Source organism: Oncorhynchus kisutch, linkage group LG30, assembly GCF_002021735.2.
Source record: "Oncorhynchus kisutch isolate 150728-3 linkage group LG30, Okis_V2, whole genome shotgun sequence".
Lineage (NCBI taxonomy): Eukaryota > Metazoa > Chordata > Actinopteri > Salmoniformes > Salmonidae > Oncorhynchus > Oncorhynchus kisutch.
The window spans coordinates 7,299,268-7,318,278 of record NC_034203.2 but is presented as its reverse complement, the minus strand read 5'-3'; the positions used below and the strand labels follow the sequence as shown (position 1 = coordinate 7,318,278).

Below are 19,011 nucleotides of genomic sequence, written 5' to 3'. Positions count from 1 at the left end.
GTGAAATTATATATATATATTATAAATTATATATATTTATTTTTTCCTTTGGTACTTTTGACCTCTTTTTGTGATATCCAATTGGTAGTTACAGTCTTGTCCCATCACTGAAACTCCCGTACGGACTCAGGAGAGAGCCATGTGTCCTCTGAAACACGACCCCGCCAAGCCGCACTGCTTCTTGACACACTGCTCGCTTAACCAGATGCACCAATGCGCCCAGTCCGCAACAAGGAGTCGCTAGAGCGCAATGGGACAACACCCGGGTCTGTAGTGACACCTCTACTTAGACTCCTGTGCCACTCAGGAGGCCCCTTACATGTGAACGTTTTTAACATGTGAAACAGCAAATTTCACACGTGAACCTGCAATTCACGTGAGGTGAAAACATGTTATTCTCCTGCAATATGAAAATAAATGGGTGAAGGAGATTAATCATAAACCCAAATTGAGAACCTTTTTGTTTAATTAACTTTTTACTGCAGTAGGGTAAATCAGGGTCATCCAGAATGTTATTGGTAGTCTTAAACAAATCTACTTTGAAACAAAAGTATACACCTCACACACATGGTTATGGGCTTAAAAAAAATAAGACACCTGTACCATATATTTTTTCCAACCTACCTAAAAGCAAGATATCGCTATATGCACAGGTAAGATCAACGTATTGAAACAGGTCAGTATCGTGGTGAAATGGAAGAGGAAAGACTATGTAACATTTGTGACTTTGAAGAGATAGCGAATTAAATAAATGGTATCCTCTATTGAACTTTCTAATACGATATGCGCTTTCCCTTATTCCAGAAAGCCCACCAGATATACCCTGGTATTATGTGGCTGAGCGATGAGGAGAAACTGAAATGTTTTCTGAATTCTTAGTGAAAGCCTGGAATAAAAGAAAAGCGGTGACCTATAATTAAAGTATACAAATATTTATCTTTTCTTTTAAATGTTTAATCCGTGTTTATTTTGTGTGTTTTTTTGTGTGTGTTTATTTTGTGTGTTTTTTTTTTGTGTATATTTTTTGTGGTTTTTTTGTGGTTTTTTTGTGTGTTTTTTGTGTGTGTTTATTTTGTGTGTTTTTATTGTGTTTTTTTTTGTGTTTTTTTTTGTTTGTATATTTTGTGTGTTTTTTTTGTGTGTTTTTTTGTGTGTTTATTTTGTGTGGTTTTTTTGTGTGTTTATTTTGTGTGTTTTTTTGTGTGTTTTTTTTTGTGTGTTTATTTTGTGTGTTTTTTTTATTTTTATTTTTTGTGTTTTTTAAATATTTTTTATTTTTTACTGCTCTAGGGTTTTTATTATTGCTTTCAAAACCTTATTTACTATTATGTGTTGATTTATATTTCTATATTTATGTGGTGCACACTGCACAGAACACCAGAAGAATTATCACTCTGAATCATTGTAATGTTTGTTTATGTGTCATTTAAACCCGTAAGGGATGGGTTGCCAACTGGCAATTTGACACCATTTTTTTTGTCATTCATTCATTCATTCCGAGAGGGACTAAAATACAAAGAGTGGCACTAAGTGTAAACCGATCATATTTTATTGTAAAGTGTAACTAAAGGTGCATTCTGTGATCTGTTCCCCTCTGTAAATAACAGGTTGATACATGCACACAGATGCAAAGTTTTTGTAAATCTGTCCCCAGGTTCTTTGCGACATCATCCCTTACAGAATAATTTTTGTGAACAGTATTGTACTGGTTTTAAAGGTGGATATGCCTGTTGATAATATACGCACTTCAAAACCTAATAGCTAAATGACTTTATATTTATATTTGATGTCATTTTCATGTGAAAATGAAAGCAGAGTAGTAGCTGGGTTTCATTTAACTTCCCATCTTTAATTATTTGTGATCAAATTTATTTTATTTTATGTACATTATCAGGGAGTACAGAGAAAGGCAGTATAGAGCATTATTCACATTGATCCTCCCCCATTTCCCTCTCCTCATTGTCCTTTACCACAATTTCATGTCCCAGCATATTATAAATCATATAACACTTATAAATGGGCTGGAAGCACATTTTCATTGGTGGAAAAGTAAGACGGCAAATACTGGAGGACAAAATGTAGGCATCCTTTTGATAATCAAACTAAACAAGCCGGATGAGGGATTTGAAACCTTTCACTTTCCCGCCGAGCAACAATGTGTCTATTGACTGCCATTATTACCATCTCCATAAGCAATGGTAACACCAATTCCTCATTAGAATTTCAGCAGGGTATTCGGGAACAGAATCGATAGTAAAAGATGATAGCAACGATTATGTAGGTTGCCAGAGATTTGACCCCATCATGGCCTGCTTTATGTCAGAAGTTGACCTCATCCCATGCATACTTGGAATATCCAAAAGCGTGTGTGTGTGTGTGTGCATGCTCTATTTCTACTTTATTGAGATTGAGATGTGTCTTGAGATGTCTTTGTCATTGTATTTCCTTTACTTTATGAGAGCATGGACAACCTCTTGACAAGTACACAAGTATCAATGTCTATAAGCAAAATGTTGAGTATTTTTAATAAAGGCAAGGCATCTATGGGTAACTGCTATAATTAAGGAAACACCAACATAAAGTAGCTTAATAGGGCATTGGGCCACCGTGAGCTGCCAGATCAGCTCCAATGCACCTTGGCATTGATTCTACAAGTGTCTGGAGCTCTATTGGAGGGATGCGACACCATTATCCTACAAGAAATTCCATAATTTGGTGTTTTGTTGATGGTGGTGGAAAATGTTGTCTCAGGCTCTGCTCCAGAATCTGCCATAAGTGTTCAATTGGGTTGAGATCTGGTGACTGAGACGCGCGCGCGCACACACACACACACACACACACACCCTTTAAACACCCTCCTTATGCTCCTTTGAGACCCTCTCTTTCAAAGTCACTGAGATCTCTTTTTCTAGCGATGTTAGACAAAATAATGGCCAACTGGGCATTTTTATACACGACCCTGAGTATGATGAGAAGTTAATTGCTTACTTTGTATCCCTTATTTACTCAAGTATGCCCTTTATTTTGGCAGTTACCTGTATTTACTCTGACCTTTTACATAATAGGTGGCAGGTAGCCTAGTGGTTAGAGCATTGGACTAGTAACCGAAAGGTTGCAAGATCGAATCAAAATTTTAAAAATATGTGGTTCTGCCCCTGAACAAGGCCCCAGAACAAGGCAGTTAGACTTTTCCTAGGTCATCATTGAACATTTCAATTTCTCCTTAACTGACTTACCTAGTTAAAAAATTTAGATCTGGCCATGAAATGTATACTTTATTTCCCGAGGGCACTAAAACTGACATTCCATCATGCTGCATTCTGTTTATGGAATGGGGGAGAGGATTGCAACTATGTATTCCAATAGTTTACAAGAGTGCCAATAGAGTACACAACGTAACACAATCTAATATGCACTTCTTATTATATCATGAAAAAGTTCAGTATCACACTTCCCTTTGTGTCACATGGTCACATTTCCAGTACAGTAAATAGTTTTATGTACAAGAAAAAACAAATGCAGTATGCTCTAATGACAAGACAACTGAAATTGAGCACTAAAATACTTGACGCATGACAAAGACAGAATGTCCACAAGATGGCGGTAGATATAAGGAAATCTGTAGTGCTCTTCTTGGAACGCCGTGGCCTGCTGTGGCACTGTACCGCGGGGTTGACAGGCTCACAGCTGGTGAACAAGATCACTTTGGCCACATTGTTGTGAAATGTTTAAATATTTTCAGAATTTGAAGGAATCTATTACAATTCTAATTTTGTTAGTGATATTATGAGTTTCCTGTCTAGTGAAACGAGAATCATTCTACCACAGACTGAATGCTGATTTAAAGGCCCAGTGCAGTCAAAAGTTCACAGTAAGATACTTAATTGTTACCCAGAAATGATTTGATATTGAGGTTAAAAACAGCTGCATTGGACCTTTAAGCTTTGTTGAGACACAAATGACTTCATTTTGCTGAGTAACAAATAATGGATCATTTGTATCCCACTTGGCAAAAACTGCTTGAACGTTGTTTCCACATAATTTCAACACTAAAAACCTTTGTGATGTCGTTGAATAAATGTGGAAAACTAATCGTCATCAACGTAAGAGCATTTCTTTTTTTTTCTCACCCAACTTTTAACCTAAATCCAATGACATGGTGATAGATTTATTTGATTTCATGTTGAATTCATGTTATTTGACAACTCAACCAAATGATAAATCAAAACTAGACATTGGAACTGACGTCTGTGCCCAGTGGGATTTGAACAGTGACAACTACACAAAAAGTATTTACTAACGTTTACATACACATACGCATGCTGTGATATATGTTGATTATTGTCTAAATCAAATCAAATCAAATTTTATTTGTCACATACACATGGTTAGCAGATGTTAATGCGAGTGTAGCGAAATGCTTGTGCTTCTAGTTCCGACAATGCAGTAATAACGAACAAGTAATCTAACTAACAATTCCAAAAAACTACTGTCTTATACACAGTGTAAGGGGATAAAGAATATGTACATAAGGATATATGAATGAGCGATGGTACAGAGCAGCATAGGCAAGATACAGTAGATGATATCGAGTACAGTATATACATATGAGATGAGTATGTAAACCAAGTGGCATAGTTAAAGTGGCTAGTGATACATGTATTACATAAGGATGCAGTCGATGATATAGAGTACAGTATCTACGTATGCATATGAGATGAATAATGTAGGGTAAGTAACATTATATAAGGTAGCATTGTTTAAAGTGGCTAGTGATATATTTACATCATTTCCCATCAATTCCCATTATTAAAGTGGCTGGAGTAGAGTCAGTGTCGTTGACAGTGTGTTGGCAGTAGCCACTCAATGTTAGTGGTGGCTGTTTAACAGTCTGATGGCCTTGAGATAGAAGCTGTTTTTCAGTCTCTCGGTCCCAGCTTTGATGCACCTGTACTGACCTCGCCTTCTGGATGACAGCGGGGTGAACAGGCAGTGGCTCGGGTGGTTGATGTCCTTGATGATCTTTATGGCCTTCCTGTAGCATCGGGTGGTGTAGGTGTCCTGGAGGGCAGGTAGTTTGCCCCCGGTGATGCGTTGTGCAGACCTCACTACCCTCTGGAGAGCCTTACGGTTGAGGGCGGTGCAGTTGCCATACCAGGCGGTGATACAGCCCGCCAGGATGCTCTCGATTGTGCATCTGTAGAAGTTTGTGAGTGCTTTTGGTGACAAGCCGAATTTCTTCAGCCTCCTGAGGTTTTAGAGGCGCTGCTGCGCCTTCCTCACGATGCTGTCTGTGTGAGTGGACCAATTCAGTTTGTCTGTGATGTGTATGCCGAGGAACTTAAAACTTGCTACCCTCTCCACTACTGTTCCATCGATGTGGATGGGGGGGTGTTCCCTCTGCTGTTCCTGAAGTCCACAATCATCTCCTTAGTTTTGTTGACGTTGAGTGTGAGGTTATTTTCCTGACACCACACTCCGAGGGCCCTCACCTCCTCCCTGTAGGCCGTCTCGTCGTTGTTGGTAATCAAGCCTACCACTGTTGTGTCGTCCGCAAACTTGATGATTGAGTTGGAGGCGTGCGTGGCCACGCAGTCGTGGGTGAACAGGGAGTACAGGAGAGGGCTCAGAACGCACCCTTGTGGGGCCCCAGTGTTGAGGATCAGCGGGGAGGAGATGTTGTTGCCTACCCTCACCACCTGGGGGCGGCCCGTCAGGAAGTCCAGTACCCAGTTGCACAGGGCGGGGTCGAGACCCAGGGTCTCGAGCTTGATGACGAGCTTGGAGGGTACTATGGTGTTGAATGCCGAGCTGTAGTCGATGAACAGCATTCTCACATAGGTATTCCTCTTGTCCAGATGGGTTAGGGCAGTGTGCAGTGTGGTTGAGATTGCATCGTCTGTGGACCTATTTGGGCGGTAAGCAAATTGGAGTGGGTCTAGGGTGTCAGGTAGGGTGGAGGTGATATGGTCCTTGACTAGTCTCTCAAAGCACTTCATGATAACGGATGTGAGTGCTACGGGGCGGTAGTCGTTTAGCTCAGTTACCTTAGCTTTCTTGGGAACAGGAACAATGGTGGCCCTCTTGAAGCATGTGGGAACAGCAGACTGGTATAGGGATTGATTGAATATGTCCGTAAACACACCGGCCAGCTGGTCTGCGCATGCTCTGAGGGCGCGGCTGGGGATGCCGTCTGGGCCTGCAGCCTTGCGAGGGTTAACACGTTTAAATGTCTTACTCACTTCGGCTGCAGTGAAGGAGAGACCGCATGTTTTCGTTGCAGGCCGTGTCAGTGGCACTGTATTGTCCTCAAAGCGGGCAAAAAAGTTATTTAGTCTGCCTGGGAGCAAGACATCCTGGTCCGTGACTGGGCTGGGTTTCTTCCTGTAGTCCGTGATTGACTGTAGACCCTGCCACATACCTCTTGTGTCTGAGCCGTTGAATTGAGATTCTACTTTGTCTCTGTACTGGCGCTTAGCTTGTTTGATAGCCTTGCGGAGGGAATAGCTGCACTGTTTGTATTCAGTCATGTTACCAGACACCTTGCCCTGATTAAAAGCAGTGGTTCGCGCCTTCAGTTTCACACGAATGCTGCCATCAATCCACGGTTTCTGGTTAGGGAATGTTTTAATCGTTGCTATGGGAACGACATCTTCAACGCACGTTCTAATGAACTCGCACACCGAATCAGCGTATTCGTCAATGTTGTTGTCTGACGCAATACGAAACATCTCCCAGTCCACGTGATGGAAGCAGTCTTGGAGTGTGGAGTCAGCTTGGTCAGACCAGCGTTGGACAGACCTCAGCGTGGGAGCTTCTTGTTTTAGTTTCTGTCTGTAGGCAGGGATCAACAAAATGGAGTCGTGGTCAGCTTTTCCGAAAGGGGGGCGGGGCAGGGCCTTATATGCGTCGTGGAAGTTAGAGTAACAATGATCCAGGGTCTTTCCACCCCTGGTTGCGCAATCGATATGCTGATAAAATTTAGGGAGTCTTGTTTTCAGATTAGCCTTGTTAAAATCCCCAGCTACAATGAATGCAGCCTCCGGATAAATCCTTTCCAGTTTGCAGAGAGTTAAATAAAGTTTGTTCAGAGCCATAGATGTGTCTGCTTGGGGGTGGATATATACGGCTGTGATTATAATCGAAGAGAATTCTCTTGGTAGATAATGCGGTCTACATTTGATTGTGAGGAATTCTAAATCAGGTGAACAGAAGGATTTGAGTTCCTGTATGTTTCTTTCATCACACCATGTCACGTTAGTCATAAGGCATACGCCCCCGCCCCTCTTCTTACCAGAAAGATGTTTGTTTCTGTCAGCGCGATTCGTGGAGAAACCCGCTGGCTGCACCGCTTCGGATAGCGTCTCTCCAGTTAGTCTACAATATTATGACAAGTGATGAAGTAGAAAAACATAAAATGTTTAAGGAATGAAAAAAAATATCACTCACTTGACTCTGATGGGAGACATTTGAGGGTATTGATAGAAAATAATGAAGGTCAATGCTACACAGTAAATATATTACCTATAGGGGTATATACTATAGAGAAAACAAGAATAGGTCATGTAATAGAGACTGTTTAATGTTGACATTTCAGCACAATAATATAGATTGAATAGAGTTATACAATGATAACATCCACAATGTGAAAACAAATGAGGGGTTTTACTGTAACTACTACTACTACTAAATCGCACCACACACAAGAAGACACAATAAATCTTATTGTGACAATGACATACGTCCCATTTTGGGCCTGGTCTTTATTCGGCACCACAGTAGAGCCAACATAGAGAGCTATTCTATTTGTATTCTGTAAGAGATTATATATTATTTAATTATGTGGGAGCCATTTCCCCTTTCCAAGAATTCTCCATAATACCCATGAACCCCTTCTCCACGGAACGGTATATCAGAGAATTATGTGGGGCGACAGACAGTGAATACATCCTACAGTAAATGGCATCCTAATCCCTACATAGTGAACAACTTTTGACCAAAGCCCTATAGGCCCTGGTTCAAAGTAGTGCACTATTAGGGAAATAGGGTGCCATTCAGGGCGACAAACAGTAAAACTGATAAATGATGTAATTTGGGATTTGCTATTGATTATATTTTCTGGTAGTAATTAAATATCAGTTTTGACATATATGCGCTTGGACCCCCCCCACCTAACAATGTGCATGAACACTTTGGCACTAACTCACAAGACACACACACACACACACACACACACACACACACACACACACACACACACTCAAACCCCTTTCACCGCCCCAGACTTATAAGCTATGGATCCCAAATGGCCCCTTGATTGACAAGGAGCGAGACAGTAGCTTCCTCAATCATTGATTCCGTTTTCAGAGAATAGATGTCAAACCCAGACAAAGTTTACCCCTGAATGTTTCATGCCAACTCTCTGTGGCAGGGAGGCAAGATGTTTTCCATGTACTGTATGACTCACGTCATTCTCCCTCCCACCCTCTAAGCCGCTGTCGCGTGTGTGCTCCTACATGTGGACACACACGTGATATAGGACACAGCACCAGAAAAAACACACACACACACCACCATTCATCAGTTAATGCAACAGAGGTCAGGAGTTGCCACTTTCATTGAGAGGGCCTGCCAATGCCAGAACACTAACACTGGCAGACTTGATATAACACTTGTTATAACGTGTCATGACACCCTTGTAATTTAATGACACTGTAGTAACGCATGGAACAGAATATTACTTTCACCAAATTAGAATTCACATAAAGTCACTGTATTTCATGTGATTCACGTGTGTGTGTATATGTCTGTAATTTAGTCCTGTTGTGTTGTCGCTGCCTTATCAATATGTGCTTTATTTCTACCAGTATATGCATTGCATTGTGCGCTGGGATTCGTATACGGTGATGTTGCATAAACTCTTTAGCCATCACGTGTCCATAGACACTTCGAACTAATGTGAGACCCAATTAAATAGGGATGTACTTGAATGCTGCAGTGTATAAAACAATATAATATAAAACTGATGTTTGCGAAATGGACTCATAAACCAATGGAATTTGAACGGTATAGTCTGAATACCATTGGGCCAAGTTGTCCCTGTACCACCAGATGATATAACATTCTTCACTGCTCCATTTCAAACTGAAGAAAGACTCTTGTCCCATGAAAAAAAAATGTGGCACCGACGTGCTTCTCAAATCCGTGGACAGTTTGGGGTTGACCGCGTGTAGGGACCACAGCATACCGTTATTTTGGAGATCCGCGCTCTCCGTCTCTCCCTTACGCATACACGTACATTCTCTCTCTAACACGCACGTGTACAGACACACACTCTCTCCCTTACTCCGCTGCCCCTCCTTCCTCTCGCTCTCTCCGTGCCCCTCTCATTTATTCTGTGCCCCGGAGAATTCCTCATCCAAACCTCAATCACGTATGATTGCGTAGAGTGAGAGAGATCGAAAGGTGAGCCCATTCACGCTTGCCTGGTCGGCGATAGCACACGCCACACATCCATACGGAACGCATTGGAAATACTCCTTTAGGCTACACCAATGGTTTTGTGGGCAATAAGAAAAATAAACGCGTTTGGGGAAATCTTTATAGCCTTCCTACGGACAATAATAATAACAAAACGCATATTTGTTTTCTCTCATCGTAAAAGCCCAAATCACCATGTTGCTGCTGCATTCTCGCAGACCAGTGTCTTTCCCCGACAGTGCTCGCGGTGTCTGCTACTGGTAGAGGTGCTGGCGCGCTGGCACAAATGCCCGTAGTCCTCGAGAGCGAGTGGGGCAGCCAAACAGACAGTCGCCTAGCTCTCGTCGCCTCTCGATTCGGCGTTGTATTTGGCTTAATACGTTGAAAAGTTACGAGGCGTTGCATTAACGCAGCTGTTGATGAAATTGTTTACAGTGGAGTTTAAAGGTGTCTCGAATGCATTATGGTGCTGGATATTTTGCCACTTACCGACTTTCCGTGCACATGAGGATTGCACAGAGTCGATCTTGTCAGACTTGGCGCCATTCAACTGGAATACCTGAGACTCAATTGTGTGCACGCACGCACGCTCCGACAACACACAAACTTATTTACCACTGTTGTGACATTTTTTTTTGAATAGCCTACATTTTGTAGCCATGCTTTTATCCGTGCGTAAATTTGCGGCATATGTTTTATGAGTCAATGGCATTTGACGCTTTCCCTGCAAGGAATTTGTGACTGTAGGCTGGTATCGTTCCCCAGGATGCAGTATGGATGCCCGATGATGCGCGGGACTTGGTGTATTTTCTAAAGGGGATCGGAATGACATTTGAGTAAACCCCCGTGGACCGTAAATTCGATTTTCTCCACCCGGTTCCTTTTGCACCAAACAGCCGCACACAACTCGACATCTGTCCAACGATTCTGGGCTCGGTTTCGGTTCGGCTCGCCCGCGAGGGAGATGGCCGCAATCGCCAGCTCCTTGATCCGACAGAAACGCCAGGCGAGGGAGTCAAACAGTGACCGGGTCTCCACTACTAAACGGCGCCCCAGCCCCAGCAAAGACCCACGTTCCATATGCGAGCGGCATTTCTTGGGGGTCTTCAGCAAAGTCCGTTTCTGCAGTGGCAAGAAAAGACCAGCCGCTCGGCGGCGACCAGGTCAGTGCTGTAGTTTTGTGCGCAACGGTTCCCCCTGCCCCTCGACCGAGCCGAGCTAAGGCATTACCGCAGTCGAAGGCTCTAGCTAGCCCATCTGAAAGGCTGCAGGTAGATTTATCCGCGGTGCCTGAGAATGCGATGCGAAAATTCCACCTGTTCCATAGCTCACATAGCTCTGTCGAGAACCACCGCAAGACACAACAGTTTACCCACATCCTGCCGTATTAGCCTCAATGTAAAACGATGTATATGTTGTGACGTTACCAATATGTATGTTATATTGCTGTGGTCAGAATGATCGTTTATCTTGGCACCATTATTGCCATCCTATCATATAGTCAAATGCTGTGCATTTCTAATGGAAGGCAAGGCAAATATTGGCTTACATATATTAACATATATTTTTAATCCAGATTTATTTTTTACATCCCCCTTGCCAAGTAGAATAATGCTACCTTAAAGAATTCAATAATGAATGCAAATTGAGACTTAGTGAAGATAAGTTGCACCGCAGTGCACCAAGGCTCTTTTGAGATGAAATGTTTAATGGTAAATGTTTATTGCAGTGGGGATGTTTATTGCAGTTTAGTGAGGTAGCTATAGTGATTAAGAGGCTACCCCGGCGTATTGATGGACACAGGCTCCGTTCCTACTATGCTAAGGTATCATTCTTCCCATCCTCCTGGTGCACAGATAAAGAGGAACGGGCAAATCATTCCTCTCCTTATCGAACCAAAGGCTGTCATGTGATGTACAGCAGGTGCACCATCCCCACAGACAGACAGGGAGACAGACAGACAGGCCAAAACCACAGACAGACAGGCAGGCAGACCAGAACCAAATACAGACAGACAGAACAAAACCACAGACAGACAGAAGAGAAACACATGCAGACAGACCAGAATCACAGACAAACCAAAACCACAGACAAGAGAGACCAGAACCATAGACAAACTGACAGACCAGAACCACAGACAGACGGACCAGAATCACAGACAGAACAGGACCGTAGACAGACAGACAGAACAGGACCGTAGACAGACGGACAGACAGAACAGGACCATAGACAGACAGACAGAACAGGACTATAGACCGATAGACAGACAGAACAGGACTATACACTGATAGACAGACATAACAGGACCATAGACAGACAGACCAAACTGGACCATAGACAGACAGACAGCACATGTCCTTTACCTCATATCCCTATACTGCTATAATGATTTTAGCATTTTGACAAACAGCCAATGCTGGAGGAATTTGTCTGTTAAAAGAATCTTGTTTTTCCTTTTATCCCCTGTAAGATGCACCCTCCAAACCTCCACAGGTGTCCCGTAAGGGCGGCAGGCTAGGTTAGTAGCTCAGCCTCCATCCGTGTGTGCTGTGTTTTTTTCCGTCTCCACCCCCCCGCCCCATCTCGCGCCCATGTAGATACCCCTGTTGCGAGGGAGGGGAGGTGGGTGGGAGATGGCTTATAGCACCTGTCTGGTGCCGGTGACCCCTCTGCTGATTTGTTTGACACTATGCTTTCAATTTTTTATTTATTTTTTATTTACTCCTTGTAACGCTCTCTTCCAGTAGTCTCTTTGTCCTTGGCTACTCTCTGCCTTTAGTTTTTTTGTCTCAGTCTTTCAGTTCGTATGTGTCAGATCAGTTTTTATTCTCTCTCTTTGTTTTCCTCCTCCAGTGTGTCATTGTTTGTGTTTAACATGTATGTCACATGTGGAGTATTGCTGTGTGACTGGGTGGCGGTCTGTTTATTTGTGTGCATCGACCTGCTGTGTTTTCCCTGTCTAACTTGTCGACGGTAGCAGTTGAGGTGATCATTCACCATTTCATGGTCATAACGCCATTCGTCAACATACCCAAATGTTCCCGTGTATGTCTCTGCATCGATACACGTAAAGTTGTGCCATTTTGAATGGCTCCAGTCAGCATTCATACACACAGGCACATTCTCCCATACTAGGCATATCCCAAGCGCAAAAACAGGTAATTTGTTCCTTCAATGTCCACCCGTCTCTCTCAAACTCATACTTAAACACTCCCTCGCCCTCTATTTCTTTCTCCTCTCACACATACCAGCATACTTCACTTGCACGTAAACGCACGTCCATTCTGTTTCCCGCCCCTCTGAATGGAGCTGACGTGCTCTGCTGTCAGTGATTACTTAGCCCTTTATTTACAGAAGTGCAGTTATCACATGTGATTTAGTGAGATCCCCCCCCAGCTAGCCCCCACTCTCTCTGCCCTACCCATGATGGATGATGGCGGGCCTGTCCCAGAGATTGATGGCTCCACCCCCGAAGGGAAGTGAGTTGTGGGTTGATGGACAGAATAGTGTACAGCTGAGGCGACATGAACCTCCACTGCTGCGAGGTCAGCTTGCAGGCCAACCCTGGGCTCAACTACAGTATGGATCAAATGCCACTAATCTGCTCCAGGACCAGCTCTGGAGGCCTACAGATCCACTGTGGACACTAGCCCCGATTCTGATGCTACACCATCAGCCCTATCTGAACCCGTCCACATATTCACACTACACCTCGAAAGATCTGATCTTGATCAATGAATGGTTTGTTTAATTTAAAGACCAAGAAAATTCTATTGAATAATGAACTTGCATCCAAACACAATTTTGTTTGTTTAGCTCAGGCAAAGTGAAGGATTCATTATTTCCAGATTGCGACTTTCCATTCACTTTCAGTTTGATGATGAACGTTATTTTACACTTTCACAGATTATACGATGGTTGATCCAGTTGGATCACAACTGCCTTAACTTCAACCGTGCTTCAAATTAACCTTTGCATGACTCCATAAGCAGCATCACTTCCATAATATACAGTGCCTTTGGAAAGTATTCAGCCCCCTTGACTTTTTCCACATTTATTTAGGTCACAGCCTTATTCTAAAATGTATTAAATATTTTTTTCCCCTCATCAATCTACATACAATAGCCAATAATGACAAAGCAATAACAGGCTTTAAGAAATATATGCTAATTTTTAATAACATTTAAAAAAGGAAATAAAAATGAAATAGCACATTTACATAAGTATTCAGACTCAGTACTTTGTTGAATCACCTTTGGCAGTGATTACAACCTTGAGTCTTCTTGGGTATGACACTACAAGCTTGGCACACCTGTATATAGAGAGTTTCTCCCATTCTTCTCTGCAGATCCTCTCAAGCCCTGTCAGGTTTGATGGACAGCTATTTTCAGGTCTCTCCAGAGATGTTCGATCGGGTTCAAGTCCGGGCTCTGGCTGGCCCACTCAAGGATTTTCAGAGACTTGTCCCGAAACCACTCCTGCATTGTCTTGGCTTTGTGTTTAGGGTCGTTGTCCCGTTGGAAGATGAACCTTCACCTCAGTCTGAGGTCCTGAGTGCTCTGGAGCAGGTTTTCATCAAGGATCTCTGTATTTTGTTCCGTTCATCTTTGCCTTGATCCTGACTAGTCTCCCAGTCCCTGCCACTGAAAAACATCCCTACAGCATGATGCTGCCACCACCATGCTTCACCGTAGGGATGGTTCCAGGTTTCCTCCTGATGTAACGCTTAGCATTCAGGTCAAAGAGTTTAATCTTGATTTCATTAGACCAGAGAACATTGTTTCTCATGGTCTTAGATACTTTAGGTGCCTTTTGGCAAACTGCAAGCGGGCTGTCATGTGCCTTTTAGTGAGGAGTGGCTTTCGTCTGGTCACTCTACCATAAAGGCCTAATTGGTGGAGTGCTGCAGAGATGGTTGTCCTTCTGGAAGGTTCCCCCATTTCCACAGAGGAACTCTAGAGTTCTGTCAGAGTGACTATTGGGTTCTCGGTCACCTCCCTGACCAAGGCCTTTCTCCTCCCGATTTCTCAGTTTGGCCAGGGGGGCAGCTCTGGAAAGAGTTTGGTGGTTCCAAACTTCTTCCATTTAAGAACGATGGAGGCCACTGTTCTTGGGGACCTTCGATGCTGCAGACATTTTTTTGGTACCCTTCCCCAGGGACAATTCCTTCAGCCTCATGGCTTGGTTTTTGCACGGACATGCACTGTCAACTGTGAGACCTTATATAGACAGGTGTGTGCCTTTCCAAATCATGTCCAATAAATTGAATTTACCACAGGTGGACTCCAATCAAGTTGTAGAATCATTTCAAGGATGAACAATGGAAACAGGATGCACCTGAGCTCAATTTTGTGTCTCATAGCAATGGGTCTGAATACTTATGTAAATAAGTATATATTTTTTATAAATTAACAAACATTTTTCAAAATCTGTTTTATCTTTGTCATTATGGGGTATTGTGTGTAGATTGCTGAAGATTTGTATTTATTTAATACATTTTAGACTAAGGCTGTAACGTAACAAAATGTGGAAAAAGTCAACGGGTCTCAGTACTTACCGAAGGCACTGTAGGTGCTCCTTTCATGCCTCTGCTGTTCAATCCAAATCTAACACGTGCTTTCATAAAGGCCAAATATTGAACGACCAAAAATCCCAAATGCAAGATCGTTTACTCAGAATCTATTTTCACTGCTAAGTGCTACTGGTGATGAGCTCCATCGAAATGAAACTATCCACACAATCAAAATAACTGCATGTGAATCATTCCTGAGAGTCCACAGATTATTGTTTCTCACAACATGATCTTCTAGCACCCCCACCCTTTCCCAAACGGTAAACAGTCTCATTCACACATACATTTTTTTCTTGCCTTGGGAGAGAAGACTCCCATAGCCTTGGGCTAAAACTCCGTATCCACCTGCTCCCTCACAAGTGTTGATTGCTGCAACCTGAGCCCAGCGCTAGCTCGGCTCTCCTCCAAATATCATCAGCACCACCAAGTTGGAAGGTAAACTCAAGAGTTATTTATAGATGGTATAACATTTTGGGCTGACTCTCCTCAGGATATAACCATATAACCATGATTGGGGATCAGTTGTGGTGTTGAAAGCCCTAAACGGCACAATCAACATACAGTTGTGGATTTTTGTTACTCAAACCCACATTATGAAGTCCCGGCTCACCAACATTACCAGGCCCATCTAGGAGCAAATAGTTACTTAGGTCAGAATACCAGTTTGAGATTATTGTGCACAAATATCCCAACGACATCCATTCATTATTTACACAAAAGTTCAAGTTAAGCACATAAAAGGTTAGGATTCATCCCTTGGTGAACAGTGACAATGTGAATATTCCCACAAGGCAATCATCTCATAAAAATTGTGAAGAACAGGTCAATCTCAACCCTCAAAACCCCAAAACTTAGGCCAGTTGCTGTTGCACCACAATATACTGTATTACATTTCAGATTACATCATTACCTTCAAGAACCACTCATTAACATCACCAGACTACAAGAGTGCAGTAGATATACATCATTTTTACAGATGCATCCGTATTCCAGGGTCAGTTTATCTTATAAATGTTAGGAGATACCTTAGCTAGCAAGTTGGCAGTACAACAAGGTAACAGTTCAGATGCAGAGGTTACTGTCGTGACTACGAGCCCACCCATTGATTCTCTTGAATTTTCTTATTCTACGCCAAGTCAATTCTCACCTCTGACCCCAATCTGGTACCCAGGCTTTTTACCGTTAACCACATCCCCAACATCTGTTTTACTAGTTTGTCAATGTGAGCAGCAGTGGCGAGGTGTGAAGTGATAGGGGTGTGGTCTGACATGCCCCTGGGGGGTGGGGCGTGGTGGGGGTCTGTCCTTTGTTTCAGAGCCGCAGCTGAAAGGCATCGTGACACGATTGTTCAGCCAGCAAGGCTTCTACCTGCAGATGCAGCCGGACGGCTCTATCGATGGCAGCAAGGACGAGAACAGCGACTACAGTGAGTAATTGGGTTAGGCACTACGACTCCCAGCATGCCGCATGGTTACCACTAGTCACTGGCCCAATTCCAGTTTCTTAAAAGTGTGTCCTTCCTTTCTTGACAGAATAGTGGTTAGACATGATTTGACAGGTGAACGCAAGGGCTCCGCCACATAGCTTTCACCTGTCTAGTCATTTCTAATCAGTGATTACTTTAAGGAAGGAAGGAAGGGTGCACTTTTAAAGACTCTGAACTGGAATACTCACATTACCCCATTTAGTATGACTTCCTTTATGGTATTGTATGATCAAAGCATGACAGACTTGCTAAGCTAACCAATTTGGCCTGCTATTTAGTATTTACTGTGAAACAAAATGTGTGTGCAAATGTGCGTGCAGTTTTGTTATAGCTAAGTGCCAACATCTACTGCCAAGATATATAACTATGTAAAATACACCAGCTGCGAACAATCAATTGGGTCGAACTTTTAAACAAAGTCTTGCAGATTAGCAATTTGCATATCATTTTTTTGCCTCGCGTGACAGTTTTAGACAATATTACACATCAGTGTAATATTGAGAAATAAACAGCCTAGAGTTTGTGTCAAATCCATTATAATTTTGATAGAAAAGAAGAAAAAAAATTGATTAAAATTTGCATGTTCAACTGAGAACACTAAAATATGTTTTTTATATCAAATGGAAGCACCTCCCGGCGCCTAGCAAAACATCCCTTGTGTGCCACTGTGTGGATGTAAGTGCCACATTAACCAGGTTTCCATTCAACCTTTTTATGCAAGTCAAGCACTTTGTATAAAGAATGTCAAAATGGTGGAAACAATAAACGTTCCAATTGTCGACAAAACAAAATATGCTAGACAAGGTTAGGATCTTTTTGTCGGTAAAATGAATTATGCGAGAAATGTCATTAGAAATGCTTTTATGGACAAATATTTATATAATAACCATATATATCGAAGTAAACTTGGATTCATGTGGTGACATGTGGTCCTCCCACTACAACTTGTCCGGAAAGCATGCAGTTTATTAGGCTACAGATTCAATAAGTTATAGTTATAATGAACTTCACAGTGTGGTGAAAGTGCAAGGTGATGCTCCTTTCCAATAAATATCGAGGGTCTTATTCTGGTGACATAATCATCGATTTGACAAATTCAAATAATTTTGCTCTTTTGTCCATAATTATCTCATAATGTAGGCTATACCCACGCTGTTGGCTAGAGCACAAGTGCCAATACCAGAGTAGGCACACGCTATATAACTCAACATTTATGGTGAGAAAACCATCAGTAGAGTTGAAAATGCGATGAAAACCCATTTAACTTATTCAATGCATGGAAATTTAACCGCAAAAGGTATTTTTTAATGTGCATTACATCATCACCCACAGCCTTTTATCCACAAGTCAAATTCATGGTAAACCCATCTGGTGGGAAATTGTGCATATTGTTTTAATGCAAATTTTAGAATATTCGCATGAAAATCTGTCACCAATTGGATGGAAACCTAGTTAGTGTTTTGATTTATTCAGGTCTAAAGCTTGTGATTATCACAACTGCAATTTCGCTGTGGATGTTCATGGCGGGGAATAAATCCAATCGAAGGAACTTCATTCTCAAGAGAAATCTGGTCCAAAGGATCATTCCACGAGTCATTTCCCTCCACTTTTACAGTGGTCGCTCTCTCCAAGTCGGTTTGCCATGCACCGAAGCAGTAATCTTTACAGTGTCTCCGTATGAACCTTGTCACAGTGAAGAAACAGCTTTCCCTAAAGGAGTCACCCTGGAGGAATGTGTCTCGGGGGGTAACAGTCTCTGCATTGTGAACAATCCCTCAGGAATAGGTTAAGCCCCAGGATCAGTATTTATGTCGGACGGACAACAGTTTCCTAGGGGCCAGTGGCGCTACTCAAGGATTACTTTGCCCTCTAGGAACCATAGTTGAGAGAATGCCAAGAGTGTGCAAAGCTGTCATAAAGGCAAAGGGTGGCTACTTTGAAGAATCTAAAATATATTTGTTTAACCAGTTGGATTTAGGGGGCGCTATTTTAATTTTTGGATGAAAAACGTTCCCGTTTTAAACAAGATATTTTGTCACGAAAAGATGCTCGACTATGCATATAATTGACAGCTTTGGAAAGAAGACACTCTGACGTTTCCAAAACTGCAAAGATATTGTCTGTGAGTGCCACAGAACTGATGTTACAGGCGAAACCCAGATAAAAATCTAACCAGGAAGTGCCGCATTTTTTTAAACCACCTCATGCCAATGACTCCTAATATGGCTGTGAATGAGCTACGAATGAGCTTACATTTTCCACGTTTTTCCCAAGGTGTCTACAGCATTGTGACGTCTTTTTAGGCATTTCCCTTGAAGAATGGCTGTAAGGGACCATATATGGCATGTGGTCACATGGTGTCTCCCGCAGAAAACCTTGCGTAAAATACTGAGGTAGCCATTTTTCCAATCGCTTCTTATGAGAAACCAACTCACCTCGACAGATATATTATTGAATATATTTGTTAAAAACA

The 19,011-nt window shown here is 42.4% G+C and overlaps 1 protein-coding gene across 2 annotated transcripts in view; it reads left to right on the top strand.

The window, feature by feature from the left end:
* Window positions 1–9,271: 9,271 nt before the first annotated feature.
* LOC109874531 (fibroblast growth factor 12) overlaps window positions 9,272–19,011 on the top strand; it is a 48,989-nt gene continuing 39,249 nt past the window's right edge. The window contains exons 1-3 of one of the 2 annotated variants that reach the window (XM_020466478.2): window positions 9,272–10,643; window positions 11,951–11,998; window positions 16,368–16,478. In XM_020466478.2, coding sequence (XP_020322067.1) covers window positions 10,445–10,643; window positions 11,951–11,998; window positions 16,368–16,478 — 358 coding nt within the window. In that variant the 5' untranslated portion in view covers window positions 9,272–10,444. The remainder of the gene's footprint in view (window positions 10,644–11,950; window positions 11,999–16,367; window positions 16,479–19,011) is intronic. The other variant, XM_020466479.2, reaches the window with a different exon arrangement.